The sequence below is a fragment of the Carcharodon carcharias genome, chromosome 6 (assembly GCF_017639515.1).
Source record: "Carcharodon carcharias isolate sCarCar2 chromosome 6, sCarCar2.pri, whole genome shotgun sequence".
Taxonomy (NCBI): Eukaryota; Metazoa; Chordata; class Chondrichthyes; order Lamniformes; family Lamnidae; genus Carcharodon; species Carcharodon carcharias.
In genome coordinates this window covers 9143766-9165135 of record NC_054472.1, presented here as the reverse complement: position 1 = coordinate 9165135, position 21370 = coordinate 9143766, and the positions used below count along the sequence as shown (strand labels likewise).

At 39.3% G+C, this 21370-nt stretch overlaps 1 protein-coding gene and 1 long non-coding RNA gene across 5 annotated transcripts in view; one reads left to right on the top strand and one right to left on the bottom strand.

Moving 5' to 3' along the window:
- LOC121279085 (ATPase family AAA domain-containing protein 2-like) overlaps nt 1–20276 on the top strand; it is a 56312-nt gene extending 36036 nt beyond the window's left edge. For all 4 annotated transcript variants that reach the window (XM_041189989.1, XM_041189988.1, XM_041189990.1 and 1 more), the window contains 10 exons: nt 392–577; nt 1092–1227; nt 1444–1640; nt 3434–3593; nt 6735–6857; nt 11173–11322; nt 12598–13035; nt 15232–15368; nt 16005–16133; nt 18095–20276. In XM_041189989.1, coding sequence (XP_041045923.1) covers nt 392–577; nt 1092–1227; nt 1444–1640; nt 3434–3593; nt 6735–6857; nt 11173–11322; nt 12598–13035; nt 15232–15368; nt 16005–16133; nt 18095–18133 — 1695 coding nt within the window. In that variant the 3' untranslated portion in view covers nt 18134–20276. The remainder of the gene's footprint in view (nt 1–391; nt 578–1091; nt 1228–1443; nt 1641–3433; nt 3594–6734; nt 6858–11172; nt 11323–12597; nt 13036–15231; nt 15369–16004; nt 16134–18094) is intronic.
- On the bottom strand, nt 1485–21355 carry LOC121279087. Its single transcript, XR_005943325.1, has 3 exons — nt 21124–21355; nt 10972–11093; nt 1485–1623 (listed from the first exon to the last, which is right to left on the bottom strand). It is a non-coding gene; the product is annotated as an uncharacterized LOC121279087 (long non-coding RNA).
- Nucleotides 21356–21370: the final 15 nt, after the last annotated feature.

Genomic DNA, 21370 nt, shown 5'->3' with positions numbered 1-21370 from the left:
GGAAGGCCAAAAATTAGTCCTTTGCTCCCCTCACCGTCCAGCAGTGACTCCCAGTCACTACTGTTGGCAGAACCGCTGGAAACTTCATTGGAAAACTACATTTGATTGGTTTCAATAAATGGCATCTGTCCTGCTAGCTATGTAGGTAAAGAAACCAAGGTTCAACTGATTTTTATTTCCACTCTGGAAGAGTCCAAATACAGTGCTGCTGGAGCAAAGTGCAGGAAATGCTGCTCACTGGAGATGTGGAAAAGTTATATTCTCATTATGTTTGTGATGTATGTGTCATTTTTTATTACAGTAATGAAAATGCATCTTTAGATTTGAGGAGATTGTAAAGAATGTTGTCCCTGCTGCATAATTTTATTTTACACTATCTTGACCCTTTCAGCTGTTCCAAGAAGCTCGAAGAACAGCTCCAAGTATACTGTATATTCCTCACATTGATCAGTGGTGGGAATCAGTTGGAGACACCTTGAAAGCCACATTTATTACATTGCTTCAAGACATTCCCACATTTACCCCAATCTTGCTACTGGCAACATGTGATGTTCTGCATGCTGACCTGGCAGAAGAGGTGAGTTTTCATACAGCTCATATCCTGTATATTTTATATTAACTATTTGTTTTGTCTGACCTAGATTGACAATTTATTTCAGGGTTAATTCTGATGGCTTGAATCTAGTTGATCTTTGTTTTGAGAAATGCATCTTGTCTTCACATGTGACTAATAGTGTTGCAGCTATTCTAACGTCTATGTCTAGGGTTTGTTGAGTGGTTTTCCCTTTTGATCTTTATTTTGTTGAATGTAATTAAGTATGTTCTTCATAATACTTACTTTGCACTTCATCCAGTCTCAACCTGAATATTTTTAAGGAAAGAAATTTCTTATCAACATTTTGATTAGATCTAGTAAATAAATGTTGCGTAAAGACAAATAAGGAATATGGTTACTGAATCTTTGTGTTTATGTCAAGTTAACGAATATCACTTTTGTAAGTTAACCATACTCTGAACAGCGTGACAGTTTCAGCCTTCTAAAACATGCCCAACCAATTTATATTTTTAGTTCTAATTTTTGGTCTTTTAAGGTCAAAAAGATGTTTGTTTGCCATTACGGGGAAGTTTTCAATGTTGAGCTTCCTAGGCATGAAGAACGAAAGAAGTTCTTTGAAGACCTGATATTGAATCAGGCTGCAAAACCCCCACCATCCAAGAGAAAGGCTGGTAAGTCAAAGACTTAACGTTGTTGAATTGGAATAATTACACTGAATCAATACACACAATCCAGTCCTTTTTTTTCCCCCAGCTTTATTGACAATTCATGAACTTGAAAATTGAAAGCATTGAGTTTACACATGGAGCATTATTTCAAAATGCTTCCCAGTTACTGTATAGTGTTCTAGCTACTATTTGAATTTTAAGTAAATTTAAAATCACTAGTCCTTCAGGCTTTGGAGGTCCTTCCAGTAGCACCACCACCAGAACCACAACGTCTCTCCAAGGAAGAGGTGAAACGACTAGAAGAGGAGGAGGAAGGTACTCTACGGGAACTGAGACTTTTCCTCCGGGATGTGACTCACAGGCTGGCAAATGACAAGCGCTTCAGGGCATTCACAAAGCCTGTTGATACAGAGGAGGTAAAAATTGTTTAAGTTAAATGTTGTCTTATGATGGTGGTCAAACATTCATTGTGACTTTTTAAGAGTGAGAAACTCATCCATATCATGTTGCATTGCAAATGGAATTTAAGGTGAGGTGAAGCATTTAGGTTTAAAAAGAAAAGGAACTTGCACTCTTGTTGTGCTTTTCTCATCCTGGAGACATCGCAATATTGGGTGAAGTTGGAAATCAAGGAGCATAATTGTACTGGGGTCATAATGAGTTTCAATTGTGGAGACCAGAAGGGAGAAGGTAGAAAACAGTGAGATTTTCAGAGTGAATGAGGAAAGTAGATTAGGGGCTTGAAGGCTTTTGGGTGGGGGCAGAGAATGTATAACATAGTGGGCAAGAAGTAGGGAAAGAATGGCAGACCGCCAGAATGGGCCTCATGCATATATTGATGTCAATTAACATAGTGATATTGCATGGTCTGTGCAGGTAAAGTGAAGCTGGAGAGAATGAAGAGAAAAGTAGAGGGAGTAGAATTAGGGAAAGGGTGTGCAGAATGGCTAGTTGGAGGGAGAATAAATGATAGCCATTATTAGAAAAATATGATAAATTATTTTTGTTTTCTCTTGAACAATGGAAATATAGTTACAATTATTCCAAGTAAAAGGTCACAAAAATACTCGTTATGATTTTATCCAGTGTTACTATGTTTTTTTTTAAAGTTTCCTGAGCAAATGCAGCAGGCCCAATCGTAAAGGAGAGCTGCAGGCAGTTACAGTGAATGGAAAATGTGAGCTATAGTTAGAAGCAAATAAATATTTTGCAACATTTCACAAGGACAAATAGACCCTGTAAAATTCTTAGCATGTTACCCATTTAAACTTTACTCAACGGAGCATTCTTGTAGAGAACAATTAGGAGATACTGCAATTCCATCTTACTCTGAAGCTGGGAGCCAGGGCACTGAGTGTAGGCGGACTGGAATAGGCTGCTGAGACCATCATTGAGCTAGTCAACTAGGAGTAAGTTAACGTATCGGGAGGAGGCTTATTTAGTTTAGCCCCTTCTCTTTCTCAAATATTTTAGCATTGAAGGCCATATGTTGAAACAGTATTTTTAAGCAGCAACACATGATGCCTCCAAATGTAAAATACTGTAATTTGGGAAATTCCTATAACTGCCACCTAGAGGCATAACAAGCAAATGGCAGTTTTGAATAGAAAAACTGACTGGTTCAACATTTAAGAATACATATGTAAACTGACCAATTTTTGTTGTAAATTTGGCATTAATGGTTATTAATAGTGCACTTCTACCACAAACAAATTGAAAAAGAGAAAGGTACAGTATGACATTGTCATCGTTTACAGCATGGGGCTGCCATTTAAAATACAGCAAGCTGAGAAATCTGCAATTGTGCATTCCTGCTAGCTTCCAGTTTGTCTTAATTTTCTTGACAGTACAATGAACTGATTGTTGTGTTGGTCATTCAATTTCCTCTGGAGACGAGGTGGAGTGAGTTCACCCTTGCCAGTTTGAAAAATTAACTCCTTAGTTATTAAAAAAAAACATTAAATAACTAGGCAGAATGAAGGTACTTAATGATCATGTTTGAAATAAGACATGCAGTCTAGTATACCATAAATAAGCTGAGAATACATTTTGATGAATCAGATTTTGTATTACAAGTGGGTCCAGTACTGATTATCAGCACTTGCCGATTTATTCAGTTGTATCTAAAATAAATAGTATAAACATTTTATATATTATTAACAGTACTCCTTCAAATGTACAACTAGCAAAAGTAATCATCTTTTGTTAGGTTCCAGATTATTGCACTGTTATCACACAACCAATGGACCTTTCCACTATGATGTCAAACATTGACCTACACAGATACACGACTGTAAAGGCATATCTTCAAGACATAGAACTGATCTGCAATAATGCACTGGAGTACAATCCTGATAGAGATCCTTCAGGTGAGGAATAAATGAGTAATCTATAAAACAATGAAGCTCAAAATTGTAATCCAATTTAGATTCAATCCAGTATCAGGCAATTGTGGAACTGGATGTTGCCAATACTCTAAGTATAAATTTTAGAATCCTATTATAGAAATAGCTTCTATATATTGTGTATGGTAGAGTTCCAAACTGTGCTAGTGAGTAGACCAATATGCATTAGAGTTATCTTTTGCCAGAGTATTTTTACAGTTGATTTCATTGAATTCTGATGAATATTACGGAGAATTTGCTAGTCTCCTTTAAGCATTTGTGGTAAACAATAGGAGGTTATAAGTTGTACCCATGTATTTTTGGTTAAGCTTTGTTATTTTCCTTTCCTTGAAGATTTGTGGGTTTGTTCCATACCAAGAACAGAGAAACATAATTTTACATGAAAAGGAAGGCTAAATTCCTTTAAAACTGAAGGTTCTGATAATCAACAGAAGGGAGAAACTTTTAACATTCTACAGTTGTTATCTTCAATCTTGAATTAATATGGCAATGTTGAATGATATGCATTTGTTGCGCTGTATTAGGAAATCTTCAGTGAATGAAAGCAATTCATTTTATTTTTGCGTGTTCTAGGGATGTAGGCATTGCTGACAAGGCCAGCATTTATTGCCCATCCCTAATTGCTCTTGAGAAGATGGTAGTGAGCTGACACCTTGAACCGCTGTAGTCCATGTGGTGTCGGAACACCCACAGTGCTATTCAGAAAGGAGTTCCAGATTTTTGACCCAGGGACACAGGAGTGACGATACGTTTCCAAGTCAGGATGGTATGTGACTTGTAGGGGAATTTTCAGGTAGCAGTTTTCCCATGCACTTGTTCCCCTTGTTCTTCTAGGTGGTAGAGGTCATGAGTTTAGAAGCTGCTTTCACCGGAGCCTTGGAAAACTGCAGTTGTACTTGAATTTTTGTTCGCCGCTGTCTGCACTCCTGAGGCTGATGATCCATGTTGGAATATAATGACATAGTCCCTGGTACTTTGTGCAGCTGGGTATTCTTGCACGCACCAGATTGCTATCTGCCTATTCAATCTAGCTTGGGTGGGACGTTTTAAATGAACCTGAACCTGATCCTATCCTCATTTGATTCCTACAGAGTTTCAGGCAAGTGTCACTGGATAGTCATCAGATGCAAGAGTGCAGGCTGATGCTGTAATAGCCCCAGGGAACAATGGCTTATGATAACACAGCTTCCTAACTTCCGCAGAGCAAAGAACTTGACATAGACTATGAACCAAACATAGAAACTTGCTGGTTTGTTACAGTGATCCATTTTGTAGAGCCACTGGAGAGTATCTGCTTAACCTCTAAATTCACTCCCTATATTGTGACGTATTAAGTCCACCTTGATCATTCTCTTTGATCAAGGTGATTTTATACTATTCTACTCAGGATAGTGGAATGCAATCCCCCACACAAGTGACTGGACCCTGTATAGTAAAAAATAGTTACACTTAGTTCCTCCTACCCAATGGCCCTGATTATAGCAAATAACAGTTTCTTTGTACATTGCAGGTAATGTTACTGTTTTCCATTCATATAGAGAAAACTGGCAGAACTCTGGGATGCAATCCCTGAACCATCAATGAAAATCCTCAAATTTGACAGTCGTTTGCTGTGATCCAATGTCTGATTTATTAACTGAACATAATTGACTGCATTTTTCTAGAGACTACCATCTTAATAACAACAAATTACATTTATATACTGTCGCTAATGTACAGAAATCTCCCAAGCGCCTCAGATATGTAGCATAAAGTGGACGCTGAACCAAGGAAACAGATTTTTAGGAGAAGTGGTCAAAAGCTTGGTCAAAGAGATGGATTTTAAAGAGGGTCTTGAGGGAAATGGAGAGTTAGGGAGAAAATTCCAGAGGTTAGGACCCAGGCTGCTGAAGTTAGAAGCGCCAGTGAGGGGGGATTGGGTGGAGATACATTAGACTAAAGTCAAAGGGATGGAGCATTCTGAGAGGTTTTAGGGCTGAAGCATGTTAGAGATAGGAAGGGAAAGGCTTTGAAGGAATTTAAATGCAAGAATGAAGATAGTAAATTGATCTGGAACTGGTGATGGGTAAGTGAGACAGTGCAGAATAGAGTACAAACAGAAGAGTTCTGAAAACCTGAATTCTCTGGAGGATGAAAGGTTGGCCTGGAATATGAATGAGGGCTTCAGCAGCAGATGGGTTTCCAGCATGCCCACATCTTGATTGAATTTTTAAAAAGATGTAAGTGGAGAAAGTACTTCAGAGGCATGGGGTGGGGTATTGCATTCAGGTCACCATGTATTTCAGTTTGTGGGGATAAAACGCTTAGTAATTGTTTAATATGATGCTATTCTAAAATCGAAAAAGTAGTCTGCTTTGATTTTTATTTCTACTCCTCTGCATCTGTTCTGTAAAGAGATGAAAAGGGCCATTTGGACATGAAAGTGGGGGTAGGAAATAGAGGATATTACTGGAGTGTGGGTTGTACTTACTTTCAAATACCAGTGCAGCTTCTATGGTTTGCCTAGACTGGAGCGCAAAACCAGTACACTGTTGCTTTGCAGATAAATTTCTGTTTTGAATTGATGGTCTTAAGTCCATCTTAAAATTAACATTTAATAGTTTTTATTAGACTTTTATTTTAAGAATATTCTTAATTCATTTATGGGTGTGAGCATTGCTGGCAAGGCCAGCATTTATTGCCAATCCCCAATTTCCCTTGAAGCTCATGGTGAGCCACCACCTGGCTGGTTTGCTAGACCGTTTCAGAGAGCAGTTTAATAATCAATCACATTGTTGTTGGTCTGGAGTCGCGTGTAGGCTGGACCAGGTAAAGGTGGCACATTTCCTTTCCTAAAGGACATTAGTGAACCAGATGGGTTTTATGACAATCATATAGCTAATTAGTCGTCATTACTGATGCTAGCTTTTTATTCCAAATTTATTCAATTAACTGAATTTAAATTTCCCAGCTGCTACAGTGGGATTTGAACTCATGTCTGTGGAGCATTAGTTCAGTAACAACCACTATGCCGCTGTACCTCTGCTTCCTGTCAAAGCAGAAATGCAAATAAAAGGTAGCTTGCTTTTGCTTCTATAGAATGATTGATTTATATTACTCTCTTAGATCGTATGATTAGACACCGAGCCTGTGCTTTGAAAGACACTGCCAATGCAATTATGAAATCAGAACTTGATGAGGAATTTGAAAAGCTCTGTGAAGAAATTCAAGAATCGCGAAAGAACAGAGGTAAAGTAATTTTCTTTAACTAGAAAAAAAGTGGGAGCCCTTGCACTAATGTTCATAGTCAGAGGTCTACAGCACAAAACAAGGCCCTTCGGCCCATCAAGTCTGAGCTGGTCAAATAAGTACCTAACCACTCTAATCCCATTTTCCAGCACTAAGCCCGCAGCCTTGTATGCCATAGCATTGCAAGAGCAGATCCAGACTTATTCGATGTTATGAGGGTTTCTGCCTCTACCACCCTTTCAGGCAGTGAGTTCCAGATTCCCACTATCCTCTGGATGAAAAATTTCTTCCTCACATCCCCTCTAAACTTCCTGCCCCTTACCTTAAATCCATGCCCCCTGGTTACTGATCCCTCTACCAAGAGGAAAAGTTCCTTCCTGTCTACCTTATCAATGCCCCTCATAATTTTATACACCTCAATCATATCCCCCCTCAATCTCCTCTGCTCCAGGGAAAATAACCCCAGTCTATCCAATCCCTCCTCATAACTAAAACTTTTCAGCCCAGGCAACATCCTGGTAAATCTCCTCTGCACTCTCTCTAGTGCAATAACATCCTTCCTATAATGCGGGTTCTAAAACTGCACACAATACTCTAGCTTTGGCCTAACCAGTGTTTTATACAGTTCCAGCATAAGCTCCCTGCTCTTATATTCTATACCTTGGCTAATAAAGGCAAGTATTCTATATGCCTCCTTAACCACCTTATCTACCTGTCCTGCTACCTTAGGGAACCGGTGGACATGCACATCAAGGTCCCTCTGATCCTCTGTACTTCCCAGGGTCCTACCATTCATTGTGTATTCCCATGCCTTGTTTGTCCTGCCCAAGTGCATCACCTCACACTTATTCGGATTAAATTCCATTTGCCACTGATCAGCCCATCTGACCAGCCTGCCTATATCCTCCTGTAATCTAAGGCTATCTTCCTCACTATTTACCATCCCACCAATTTTCGTGTCATCCACCAACTTAGTGATCAAGCCTCCTACATTCAAGTCTAAATCATTTATATATACTACAAACAGCAAGGGACCCAACACCGATCCCTGTGGAACCCCATTGGACACAGGCATCCAGTCTCAAAAACACCCTTGATCATCACCCTCTGCTTCTTACCACTCGGCCAATTCTGGACGCCATGGGCTCTTACCTTCATTATCAGTTTCCCATGCGGGATCTTATCAAAAGCCTTGCTGAAGTCCAAGTAGACTACATCAAGTGCAATGCCCTCATCTACACACCTGGTCATCTCTTTGAAAAATTCAATCAAATTGGTCAGATAAGACCTCCCCTTAACAAAACCATGCCGACTGTCCTTGATTAATCCCTGCCTCTCCAAGTGTAGATTCATTCTGCCCCTCAGAAATGCTTCCAATAATTTCCCCACCACTGAGGTTAAACTGACTGGCCTGTAGTTCCATGGTTTGTCTCCCCCCCGCCCCCTTGAATAACAGTACCACATTGGCTGTCCTCTAGTCCTCTGGCACTTCTCCTGTGGCCAGAGAGGTAATGAAAATTATTGCCAGCATCCCTGCTATCTCCTGCCTTGCCTCAATCAACAGCCTGGTATACATTTCATCCAGGCCTGGAGATTTATCTACTTTTGAGCCTGCCAGACCACTTAGAACCTCCTCCCTTTCTATGCTAATTTCTTTAATTATATCACAGTCCTCCTGCCTGATTTCCACACCCACGTTGTCCTTCTCACTTGTGAACACCGACGCAAAGTATTCATTTAGAACCCTACCTATGTCTTCTGGCTCCCCACACAAATTACCACTATGGTCCTTAATAGGCCCTACTCTTTCCCTAGTTATCCTTACTCTTGATGTACTTGTAAAATAACTTCAGATTTTCCTTTATTTTACCTGCCAATGTTTTTTCATGCCCCTTTTTTTTGCTCTCCTAATTTCCTTTTTAAGTTTTCCCCCCACATGTTCTATACTCCTCTAGGGCTTCTGCTGTTTTGAGCCCTCGGTATCTGCCATAAGCCTTCCTTTTTCTCTTCGTCCAATCCTGCATATCCCTCAACATCCAGGGTTCCCTGGATTTGTTGGTCCCACCTGGAATATGTTCGCCCTGTACTCTCCCTATTTCCTCCTTGAGTGAGTCCCACTGCTCTGACACAGATTTACTTAAAAGTAGCTACCCCCAGTCCACTCTGGCCAAATCATATCTGAGCTTATTAAAATTGGCCTTACCCCAGTTTAGAAGTCTGATTTCTGGCCCGTGTCCTTTTCCATAACAACCTTGAATCTAACGGAGTTATGATCACTATCTGCAGTGATACCTCTACCGCCTGCCTGGCTTCATTCCCTAAAATTAGGTCCAGGACCGCACCCTCTCTTGTAGGACCTTCTACGTACTGGCTTAAAAAGCTCTCCTGGATGCATTTTAAGAATTCCACTCCCTCTTAAACCTATCGCACTATGACTAACCCTGTTAACGTTGGGGAAGTTGAAATCCCCCACTATTACTACCCTGTTATTTTTTACACTTCTCTGTAATGTGTCTGCATTTCTGCTCTTTTTCTCTGACTGTTTGGGGGCCTATAGTACACTCTAGCAATGTGATTGCTCCTTTTTTGTTTTTCAGTTCTACCCATATGGCTTCATTTGAGGAGCCTTCCAAGATGTTGTCCCTCTTTACTGCTGTAATTGATCCCTTGATCAATATTGCAATACCCCCTCCTCTTTTACCTCCTTCCCTGTCTTGCCTGAAGACCCTATATGCTGGAATATTGAGCTGCCAATCCTGCCCCTCTCTCAACCATGTCTCTGTGACAGCAATGACATCATACTTCAATGTACTAATCTGTGCCCTCAACTCATCTGCCTTATTCGTCAGACTCCTTGCATTAAAATAAATACCATCCAACCTTGCCAAACTCCCTTGTGCCTTAACTGGCCTATAATTTCTAAACCTTCCAGACTCCCTTGCTGTCTCTTTCTAATCTTGGCTGTGCATCTCCCCCTGCTGAATCTCCTCTCAGGATTCCACCCCCCCTGCCATGGCCAAGTTAGTTTAAACCTTCCCCAACAGCACTAGCAAACCTCCCCGCAAGGATATTGGTCCCATTCCAGTTCAGATGCAACCCACCACCCCCAGAAACAGTCCCAATGTCCCAGAAATCTAAAGCCCTCCCTCCTGCACCATCTCTCCAGCCATACATTCATCTGGACTAACCTCCTATTTCTATACTCACTACCGCGTAGCATTGGAAGTAACCCAGAGATTACTACCTTTGGGGTCCTGTTTTTCAATCTGTTTCCTAGCTCCCTAAATTCTGCTTGCCAGGACCACATCCCTCTTTCTACCTATGTTGTTGGTACCAATATGTACCACGATCCGTCTGTTTGCCCTCCCCCTTTTAGAATGCCCTGCAGCTGTTCAGTGATATCTTTGACACTAGCACCAGGAAGGCAACATACCGTCATGGAGTCACGTCTACGGCTGCAGAAACACCTGTCTGTTCCCCATACTATTGAGTCTCCTACCACTATTGCTCTTCCCCTCTTTTTCCTCCCCCCCACCCCATGCAGCTGAGCCACTCAGTGCCATGAGCATGGCTCCACTCCCCAGAGGAACCATCACTCTCACCGTTTTCCAACACAGAAAAATGGTTCTCAAGTGAGATGCACCCTGGAGATTTCCTGACTACTGACACCTTTCTTCTGACTGATGCTCACTCATTCCCACTCTGTCTGCACTTCCGTAAGCTGTGGGATGACTACGTCTAAAAATGTGCTATCCACAAAACACTCAGCCTCGCGGATGCACCTCAGTGCCCCCAGCTGCCGCTCAAGCTCTGAAACTCAGAGCTTAAGTAGCTGCAGCTGATGGCACTTCCTGCACATGTGGTCAGTCAGAGCGCAAGGAGCATCTAGGACTTCCCACATGTTGCAGGCGGTGCATAACAGGGTGCAGGCGGTGCATAACAGGGGACTGAGCTGCCCTGCCATGTCTAGTTGAAAACCCTTTAAATACAGTAAAAAGAAAGTTAAATTATTTATGTACTTTAAATAAAAACTAGAACCCTTACCTTTCCTTAGCTTAATCTATTTTAAACTGGAGAAAAGAAAACAGGAGAAAAACACATATCCACTACTCACCAATCAGCTCCTTAAATTGCTTGTAGGAGAAGCTATAACATTTGATAGGTAATTCAGGAAGAGCCTGCCGGTAAAGTTTCTGAAGCAGTTTCAAGTGCATGCCAGCATCTATCATGCAAAACCTGGCATTTAACAAAAAAATATGAATATTGAATTTCATGTAATATCTATATTTTCATACTTGTACTGTTGCTATCACAGGCTGCTATTCTTCCAAATTTGCACCCACATTTTATCACGTGCTAACAAAGAGCTCCACAGCAGAGAATAAAAAGCCAAGTCTGGAACTTTCTGACCAAAAAGATGAAGTGCCTTTACCAGTTGCTGCAAGCACACCTTCGGTTTCTATAGGCAAGTATTGTTGAGTCCCTGTAATCTTCTAAAATCAACCTACATTTGTCAAATGTTTTCCTGTGCTGATTTTTAAACTTCATTGGCTCTTGATCCTTCAGTTTTGTAGTGAGAACCGTGAGAGCTGACTCTGTACTTAAGGTGATTTTGAAAACATGTTGCACTGTCCTGAAGTATTTTAAAATCACGCTGCAGCTAAATATTTCAAGTTGATAGGAAACACAAGCCTCATGCAAGTAATTTTGATTGCAGTAAACAGTTTGTCACACTGCAAAGGAGCGCTGATCTTGTTCAACATATATGTATCAGAATAATACACATGGCTGCAAAATGTTGAAAACTTGCGCTGTCCCACAATATCTTTAGTTGTTATGGCAGCATGTAGTTGAATTATACAGACTTGGCTTTAATTCCTGATCTATGCCCAGTTAACTCATCTCAGGTACGTGGCAGCAGTGTTAGTACAATTGCCCCATGTGCTTATAGGCCAAGAGGAGAAAATCAGTAAGGGTTCCTGCTTATTGACTTCTGCGCAGTGACCCTGACTGGAAGGTGTTTATGTATGATTACAGTAAGAAATGACTGAGGTTGGTTCTGGTACCTGTTGATTACCAGGTCCAGCCTTTGCTATTCTGTGGCTGGGTAGCTTGCTCACACTTGCTGTCTAAGCTTTTATGTGAGCAACATCATTCTGGGTGAGATTTTGGGTGTGACTAGTATGGACTTCTATCCCCATGGGTGAGTAGCTTGTGGAAAAAGGAGTGGGTGCCATCAAAAGCAGTGATGATGTGCATGCATGAGATAGCCAGAACAACACAAATCATTCTGAAAAAACATCTAAACTAAAAAAGTGAATTGTGATTTTTGAAAAGCTTCAGACTTGCAATTAAAATAACAATATTAAACCACAAAGGGGTAATCTTTTAAATTAATGTATTTAACTTATTTGAAAACACAATCTTTATTTAATACTTATAACACGAAATCTGTCACCTATTAAAATGACCTAAAAAGGCTCTCACTTGCATACAAAGTGTTAACAAATTATGAATTTAACTTTTAATTTCATTTTAACTAGTACTACTTACTTACTCATTGTTTAGATCTGTGATAAAAATGGATTGGCATTTAGAAATAATGATCCATAATATAAAGGATGATTGTAAATAAAATATCTATATGTTGGGGGGGTGGGGGTAAAGCTATTGATTAGCAGCCAGGTTGTGTTGATAGTTATTCTCTGACATGTAGTAACAGAATATGTTGTTTAAGTAGCTCAATCAAAGAAGAAACTTCGTAGATCTAGTCGCTTGGACCGTGATATACATACAAATAAGCGCAAGAGGATTTCACCAAATACCCGATGTGAGGAGGACGGTGATAGTGATGATGCCACTGAAGGAATAGAAAATCACAATGATTCAAGTATAGATCAGACTGCCTACGATGGCGATTGCTCCATGGAAACTCAGCAAGAGCAATGTCTCTACAATGCGTGCATTAAAAAAACATTGACTAAGGAGCTTATTGAAGCGCAGTTTGATGATGCACTTATGTCTACTGGTGTGAATGTATACAAGGGGAAGATGCTTTCTAAAAACGAGGCAAAATGGGAAGAGAGTGAACTGGGTAAAGGAGATTCTGTTAAAAATCAGCAGTTTGAGTCAAGTGAACACAAGGAAAGGAAGACGAATAAAGCACATCATTCTGCAGGTTTGTGTATATATTTGTATTTCAGCTTTATTCCCCTCTAAGTAAGCAATTCAATCAAATTGATGTAAATAAAAACAAATACCTGGAAAAACTCAGGTCTGGCAGCATCGGTGGAGGAGAGCACAGTTGACGTTTCGAGTCCTCATACTCAATAACTTGTGTAAGGAAGTAAATTGAGTATCAAATAGCAAAATGTGGTACCTTTTCAGATATACATGTGTTGTATGAAATAAAGTCCCTTGCTCAGTCCTACAGCCCTCTTACTATGAAATACAGGGTATGATAGAGGTAGATGTACAAATTTCTATGGCATTGTTCAAAGAGCAGGGGAGTTCTCCTGATGCCCCAGCCAACATTTATCCCTTGACCAAAGGCATTAAGGCAGATTCATTGATAACGGCACTGTTTGTGGGGTCATCTGTTTGGAAACTGGTTGCCGTGTTTGCTTGGGTTAAATGACACTTCAGAAGTAAGTTACATTGACTGAGGTCATGAAATGCACTAAAATGCAAGGTCTTTGTTTTTTTATTTTGCTGTTTGAGTTTCATTCCAAGTTGGTCCTATTCTTGAGGAACATTTGTTTTCCTCCACTTTTCCATGCAAAAAGATGTTAAGCTCTTACTCAGGATCTAACACTTAAAGATTAGACTAAAGACTAGGGTCTAGAAATTCTGTCATTTTCAGGTGCTAAATCAGCACCTAAGCTTTCAAATATTACAGGCAGGAAGCACTCATTCATTACAAGCCAGGTGTGTTCCACCTGTCATATTGGTGTAGACACAAAAAAAGGGGTCCAGGGCCCATACTTGAACAAATTTCACACCTGTTTGAGGGTCCCCTGTGTAAAATTGGGCTTCCCTGACCGTAGCCAGCACCAGCTCCGTTACTCAGGAAAAGCTGGTCTACAGGAACTATTACAGGCTGCCACCAAAAAAATGTTGAAATAGGCTTATCCACATAGAACCACAGGCCATTGCCAGCCACCGATTGCTGCCCTCTCATACCTACCTCCATTAAGTCCTACTTCTGTGGCTCACTACTCAGACAGCTCACTAATGAAAAGCTCTGAGGATGCGCAGCAGGTAGCTGCAGTTATCTGACTGAGGCCCTATATCCATTAGGCTTTGGGCCAACCATTCTGAATATTTTCTATGCCCAGTTTGTGTTTGCAGGTCAGCTCATTTGGATTCTTAAGGCAGAAGCTTTTTCATTCATGTGATTGTGAGAGTTGACTTGGGTTCAGTTTACTCATTGTTCCCTATTGTCTCCATTTCTTGTGGAAGACTGCTATTTCTTTATCATTGTTACAGGTTTTTCTTTTTTGTTAGGTACCAAGCAGACATTACTGCTTTCCTTTTAGCTTGTCATTTTCCATTTTTATTGCACTCTCAAATGATGTGGTCATTCAAGTGGAGATGATAAGGGCATTGTCCCTTTTTTCTCTTTCCTTCCCCTTCAGCCAGGAACATGTGCTAGAGATAGTCCAGGATATCTTCTGGACTCATTTCATTGTGGAGATATGCAAAACAGTAGTGTGAAGTGACTAGGCATTTGTATTTTGTTCCTTAATGCTTATCCTCAACACATTTGAGTAAAAAAGGGGTTGAACTGGACATAGTGTTCTGTGGCTTTAGCTTGCAGTTTGGCAATTTCTTAACATTTTAAAAAATTTATTCATTATTCTTTTGTGGGATGTAGATCTGCTCATCCCTAATTGCCCTTGTACTGAGTGGCTTGCTAGGCCATTTCAGAGGGCAGTTAAGAATCAACCACATTGCTGTGGGTCTGGACATGGGCACATAGGCCAGACCAATTAAGGATGGCAGATTTCCTTCCCTAAAAGGACGTTAGTGAACCAGATGGGTTCTTACGATAATTGATCGTTTCATGGTCACCATTACTGAGATTAGCTTTCAAGTCCAGATTTTATTAATTGAATTTAAACTCCACCAGCTGCATGGTGGGATTTGAACCTGGGCCCCAGAGAATTAACCTGGACCTTTGGATTATTAGTCCAGTGACATTATCACTGCTACCAACTCTACTGTGAATGGAAAGTATGTAACTTGGCATTATATAAATATTGTGATGGACACTTTTGGGTGTTAAATGTGAGCATTTTAAAAAGAATTACAGAAATTCCAGAGGAAAGAGGAGCACTATTTTAAAGGTGTTACTATTTATATTCCCACACAGATAAAAACTCTATGTTACGTATGACTCGCAGCAGACATTCCCAGGGGGAACAGCAGCAGCACATTAATGCTGAGAAAGCACTGGAGGTCCTTTCTGAACGCACCCCACCTGTAATTGTAGACCATGAAAGGCTGAAGGTTGTGATATATGGGCTATTTATGTTTTAAGCATTTTATTTGAAATGATCATTTAAAAGAAAAACCTTGTTCCTAGTACTGTAATTGCATTAATCTCTTAGGGTATTCCTTTATCTCTGTAGAAGTAACATCTCTCCAGAGTTAAACATTAACATGATTGCTTTGTTCTTGTAATACAGAAATGTAATTTTGGGTAAAATAACAACCTAATGAAAATTGATTTTACTAATGATTCTACAACACAACTGAAGATCTTTCCAGTAAGCAAATACAAAGTAGCAATTTAAACAAGGACTGTGAAAATGTCAATTATTCATGCAACAACCACATCAGCTATGTTACTATTTTCATAAGGTGCTCTCATATAGTGGATTTTACTATTGAATGTACTGAATATACAGTTTCTTCTTTAGTCCAGAAGCTTTCAGTACCTGTTATTTCTACCCTTCACTTAACATGTTGCTCCTAATGTTTGTAATATCAGGGCAGCTCACTAACTGTGGGGGAATAGTGTGCTTCCAATTCCATAGATTAAAGAAATATAGAAATGCAGTCAAGTATGCTGCAAAATCTTTTTAAGTTCTGCATTTGTCATTGACTGCTTAAATGTGTTCTTCAATCTGGGTTCACATGCAGAATCTCTGGAAACAAGTTACTCAGAAAACTGAGGGATTCACTGTACATCAGCTTGAAAAATTGTACGCAGCACTCAGTCAATGCATCTACCATCATCGTAAAGAGTTTGACAAGACTCTGCTAGTACAGGTAAGTTCCAAGGCCTTTCAGCTTTGAAGCAAAGCATTCCTTACTTGTTTGCTTCTATCTAGGCTTACTTAGCATATTAATGTATTAAGGCTATAAATGCTATTTGTAATTAAAAATAATGAATTATTTCATTAGTTCCACCATGAGTGATCAATCTGTAAATGCTTCACTCCAATTTTAAACATTATAAAATGCTCTCCATAAACAAATAGTCAATAAATAGCCAATTTGCTATCAATTCGGCTATTTCTCCACGAGTTTACATACCCTAACCTTGTGAGCCTACCTGTTGTACCACCTTATCTGTATACTGAATTCAGGTGTATTCAAATCCTCCTGTGGATTTCCTGTGCAACTTTGCATTCAATGTAAAAACAATAACATATTTATATTTAGCATAGTAACTATCCCAAAATGCTTCATGGGAATGTTGAGCTGAAAATTGATTGAGCCAAAGGAGGAGACATTAGGAGAGGTGACAAAAAGGTTGGTAAAAGAAGTAGGTTTAAAGGAGGAGGGGGGTTTAGAAAGGGAATTTGAGTTTATGCCCCAAACAGCTGAAGACATGCCTACTATGGGGAAAAGGACAAAGCCAAAGTTATAGGAATACAGATTTTTTTTGAAGATTGTAGCATGGAAGGAGGTTGCAGAGAAAGGGACAGGTGAGGTCATGGAAGGATTTGCAAACAAGGATAAGAACTTTAAAATCGAGATGTGGTTGTCATTGTAGGTTAGTGAGCACAGGAGTGATCGGTGAATGGGATTTGATCTGATTTAGGATACAGGGCAGAAAAGTTTGGGGTGAACAAAAATTAATGCAGTCTGACCAGGACTGTATTACAGTAATTGAGTCTGAAAAGTGTATTTCAGCAGTATCTAGTGGAGAGAGCTGAGATTCAGGAGTTGGAAGTAGGTTTTTGGTGATGGAAGGAATGCCATCTTCATTAACTAATAGCACCTTGCAGAATTGGCCAGTGTGCTTCTGGCCCTGAGCTCCAAATTTGAAACTATTGAACAAGAGATCCTAATAAAGAGCCTGTGGAACCCACTGGCAACACTTTTCCAGTCACATGACCATTCCTGTACCACTACCATCAGAGTTCTCAGTCAAGCAGTTACAAACTCACTTCTTAGATCAAGCTTTCAGTCACCAATGCCTGCGCCCCTCCTCCCCCTAAACAGTCCTTTTGGTTTGTTGCCAATTTTTGTAGATTACAATTGTGAAGCATTTTGGGACATCCATTTCAGTGGTTAAAACTGCTATGTAAATGCCCGTTTTGTACTGCATTTGCACCTGTTTTTTGTCCAAACCTTCCTCTGAAGCCTCAGCTACCTTTTTCCATTTTGTTTTTCACCCTTGCTTCCTATCCAGTTTTTCCTCCTTTTCTTACTCAAATGCTTTAGAATTTATGTAGATCGAATTACTGGTTTTAACAATAACTAAATGAACAAAATGTTGCATTCTCTTCCCATCCCATGATTTCAAAGTAAAATTTCAGTCTGAGTCGTATAGACCAGGAAAATCCCCAGGTTCACTAAATGCTCTTGTATAAGTTAACTGGCCTCTATTAGGGCTACAATAGAAATGCAGGAATTAACCTCAATGCCTCCAAGTTAGGGAGGAGAATTGACCAGAGTCCCCAGTCCTAAACAGTGCCCAGCAACCTCTACAAAAATTATTCATGCGGGGATACAAGATAACACAGGACTAGGTTCAAATCTGATATCCTACACAGTTGTAAGTTACTGATGCTCGCTGTCAAGGCTGACACATGAAGGATAGATACTTGAAAGATTTATGTGGACAGCTGTCATTATTGAACCTTAATGAGAAAATCACCTTTTTAAATCCTGAATTCATCAAAGAATTAAATGTGTTCATGGTAAACATTTGATGGATATGATAATGACAGCTCTTTGTGAATGTCATGAGATGTTTTTTCTTTTCCCCTGCTCTATAGGAAATGGAGAAAGAAGTGAGGAAGTTAAGTCAATCTTAAGCCTTTTGATTGCAAATAGATTTTCCTTATTGTGCATGAGTTTCCATCACTTGTTCAAGTTTTTTGTATTTTGAATGTTTGTAACATAGAATGTAAAACCAGCTTTTCCAATGAGCAATTCTTTTTTTTGAATGTACATATATTCTACCAGGAAATGAGAAGTTTATAGTTGGGCCAAGTTTTGCCATATCTTGATAAAAGCCATATTTTATAATTTTATGTAAAGAATAAAGTATCAAATTTGTACCCATTATTAGACCTGTAGGAACTGCAATATTCTGTATTCTTTGCATGTTACATTTGTCTGGTCAAACATTTTGTTTAGAGCTTATTTATATGTCCTCACTCAGCATAGTGTTTTTCAGCACAGAAGGGAGACCATTGGACAGTCATGTCTGTGTTAACCTTAAGTGCCTCATCCTCGCCTCCCTTTTGAAATTATTTATGGAATCAGACTAAATGCTGAAAATTATTTTACACTTCAGTATCATCAAAACAAGTAAATAATGTAGATAGTTTAGAATTTTTTTTATTCTGGATTCTCACCAACTGAACAAGACAGCAAGCAAAATTTCCAGCTTCTCAAACTATTTACACGTCCTGCTAACTATGCTAATGTGGAGCAAAATTTGTCAGATCTGCTGTAAGACTATCCACAACCTTTTTCTGTAGGGAAGGTCAATTGGTGGCATGAATCAAACACCTTAATTGGACTGTTGCATTTCAACAGTTCATTTAATCACACTTTGTTATGGTAAAGTGGTAGCCATTTGCTATTAACAGTAAAAGCCGATTAATGTATTGAAATTAGTTTATTACACCTCAAACACAGGGACATTTTCAACATTAAATGTATTGTCTGAGCATAAGTCACCACCAATACAAAAGTATCAAGCAGGAAGACAGTTGCAATTATGGACTAGTAAAATTTAGATACAGCTTCAAAAACACTGGTCTGTGATAAAACATTGTAAAACAACCTTTGGATTATCTGCTATTTGTAAATATAACTTCAGAAACATTGGGGGAAAATGCTTTACAAGCTTCTCTACTGAAAAAAAAAGTTTGGGATCCCTTTATTAAATAAACTCACCAAGTAAAACTAAAAAAAGTGTTGCAACAGATTTGCAGTCGGAATTTAAATGACTTTGTGCTGTTACAGAAAAGTTTCCAAACTTTGTTCAGCAAATCACAGCCCCAACCCCCTCATAATACTTCCCTCACTTGAGTTTAAGACTGAATACAGCTGCAGATTATCAATTGAAACATTTAATGTTTATTACATATGCCACCAGAAAATAGGATGTTGAAATTGTTATAAAATTACATGACCTCTGAAAAGAACTATCTGATCACATTCTCTCAAAACTAGATGTTTTCTAGGATTTTTGGCACTCACTACATAAGATTTTTAGAAACAAACAAGTACAATGTGTCTGCACATAATTGCTATTTAAATTACATCCCAGTTTGTGCATTATTTTAAAGTTTTGAATTTTACTACTTAAAAAATGACGACCTGGGGTTGTTTTTGCCTCTCCCAGGAAATTATATGACCAAGTGTGTAGGAATAATGTCCTGGCCAATTAAGTGTAGGGCAGGTTTAATGGACCAGCTGGTTTCTCGCTGCCTTTCATTTGTACTTATGTACCTCACACTGTTGTGATCTGCACCTCGCATTTTCATTTCCACATCAAAGAACATACTGGAACTGTCATTAGTAGAAGCAAATTATTTTAGATCAGCAGTGGCCATAATGTACAGTTCAGCAAGACTACCACATTGATCCTAATCAATCACTGGTTCAGCTTCATCAAATTCTTCTTTCAGGTGGTCCAGAATATGGTTTGCCAGCTGCTTGACAGGTGGTTCTTTCCATTTACCAACTGTTTTTCAAAAAATTGCATGTTTTATTGAATTTCAATGAAACACCAGCATCTAGCTTATATGCTTGTCAACAATGGAGAATAGCCTAGTATTCATTGGTTGCTGAAGCATTAGTTACTGAAGTGGAGGAAAAGTATCACAACTCTGCAAATATTTTGTGATGGTAGAAACTGGTATTTTATTCCAAACTGCTGAAATCCATTGTACTACACAAAGCTTCTTAAATGCCTGTAATAAAGATTTGTTGAGCACAGCACAAAATTCCTCCAGCTAGCAACTTTTTTGAATGAAAGATCCATAATTTTGCAGGGACATTAAGCGATATAAAATATAGGATAACTGTTAACCATCCATTACTAGCTTTAAAAATGAAACACTTGCCAATATGAAAGCAATATCTAATATTTAGCTGTGGAATCTGAATAAAAATTTTAGGGATTTACAGGATGAACAAAATCTCAACAATAGAACAGGTAGTTCTATCTTGAGGAATTGTTTGAAGTGTTTAAGTTTCAAGTAAACTTTTAAACCTGAAACTGATAAAACAACTGTTTTAGAAAGTTAGATCCGATCCACGACATTGTTCAATTCTGGAAAAAAAAATATTTATGGAAGAATGAGGCAACCGGCTGCAAAGTTATTCAAATATGGAGCACTGCACAAGGAAACTAAACTTCATTAGAATCATTTAATCACAACACACAGAAGGAAGTGGTGGTGAGCTACCCAATTAGTTTCACTCCCCCTGCTCTTTCCCCATTGCCCTCAAGTTTTTCCCTTCATGTATGTGCCCAATTCCCTCTTGAAAGTTACTGCTGAATCTGCTTCCACCCCTTCCTTTTCAGATAGCGCATTCCACATCATAGCCACTAGCTGCCTAAGCAAATGTTTCCTCTGGGTCCGGATAAATTGGCAGGGGAACCAATGTCCTCTGCTTACCAACCATCCTACTAGTGGAAAAAAGTTTCTCCTTATTTCCGCTATTTAAAAAAAAAAGTTACGATAAAGCGATGTAGTATAAGTTACTATTGCACTAATAGTAACTTGTCGATCTACAAATTACGTAAGCTGCTGGCAGCAATTTTACTTTGGTAAACACTCACCTGGACGGGTGCCGACTGTGTGCGGTATCAATGACGGCAGTCCAGTTGATATTTTACGACATCGCCTCAAGGAGTGGCTTGCGATTCGATCATCTTTTAATTGCTGGAGCCCATTTTACTCAATTTAAATAGACACTGTTGTGTTGGTGACTTACCCGTTCCCTTTGGGTGGGTGGGGAGCGAGGAAGAGGAATGTCTTCCAGTGAAAATGCCAACAATGGTGGTAAAAAATCAAGCGCAAGGCAGT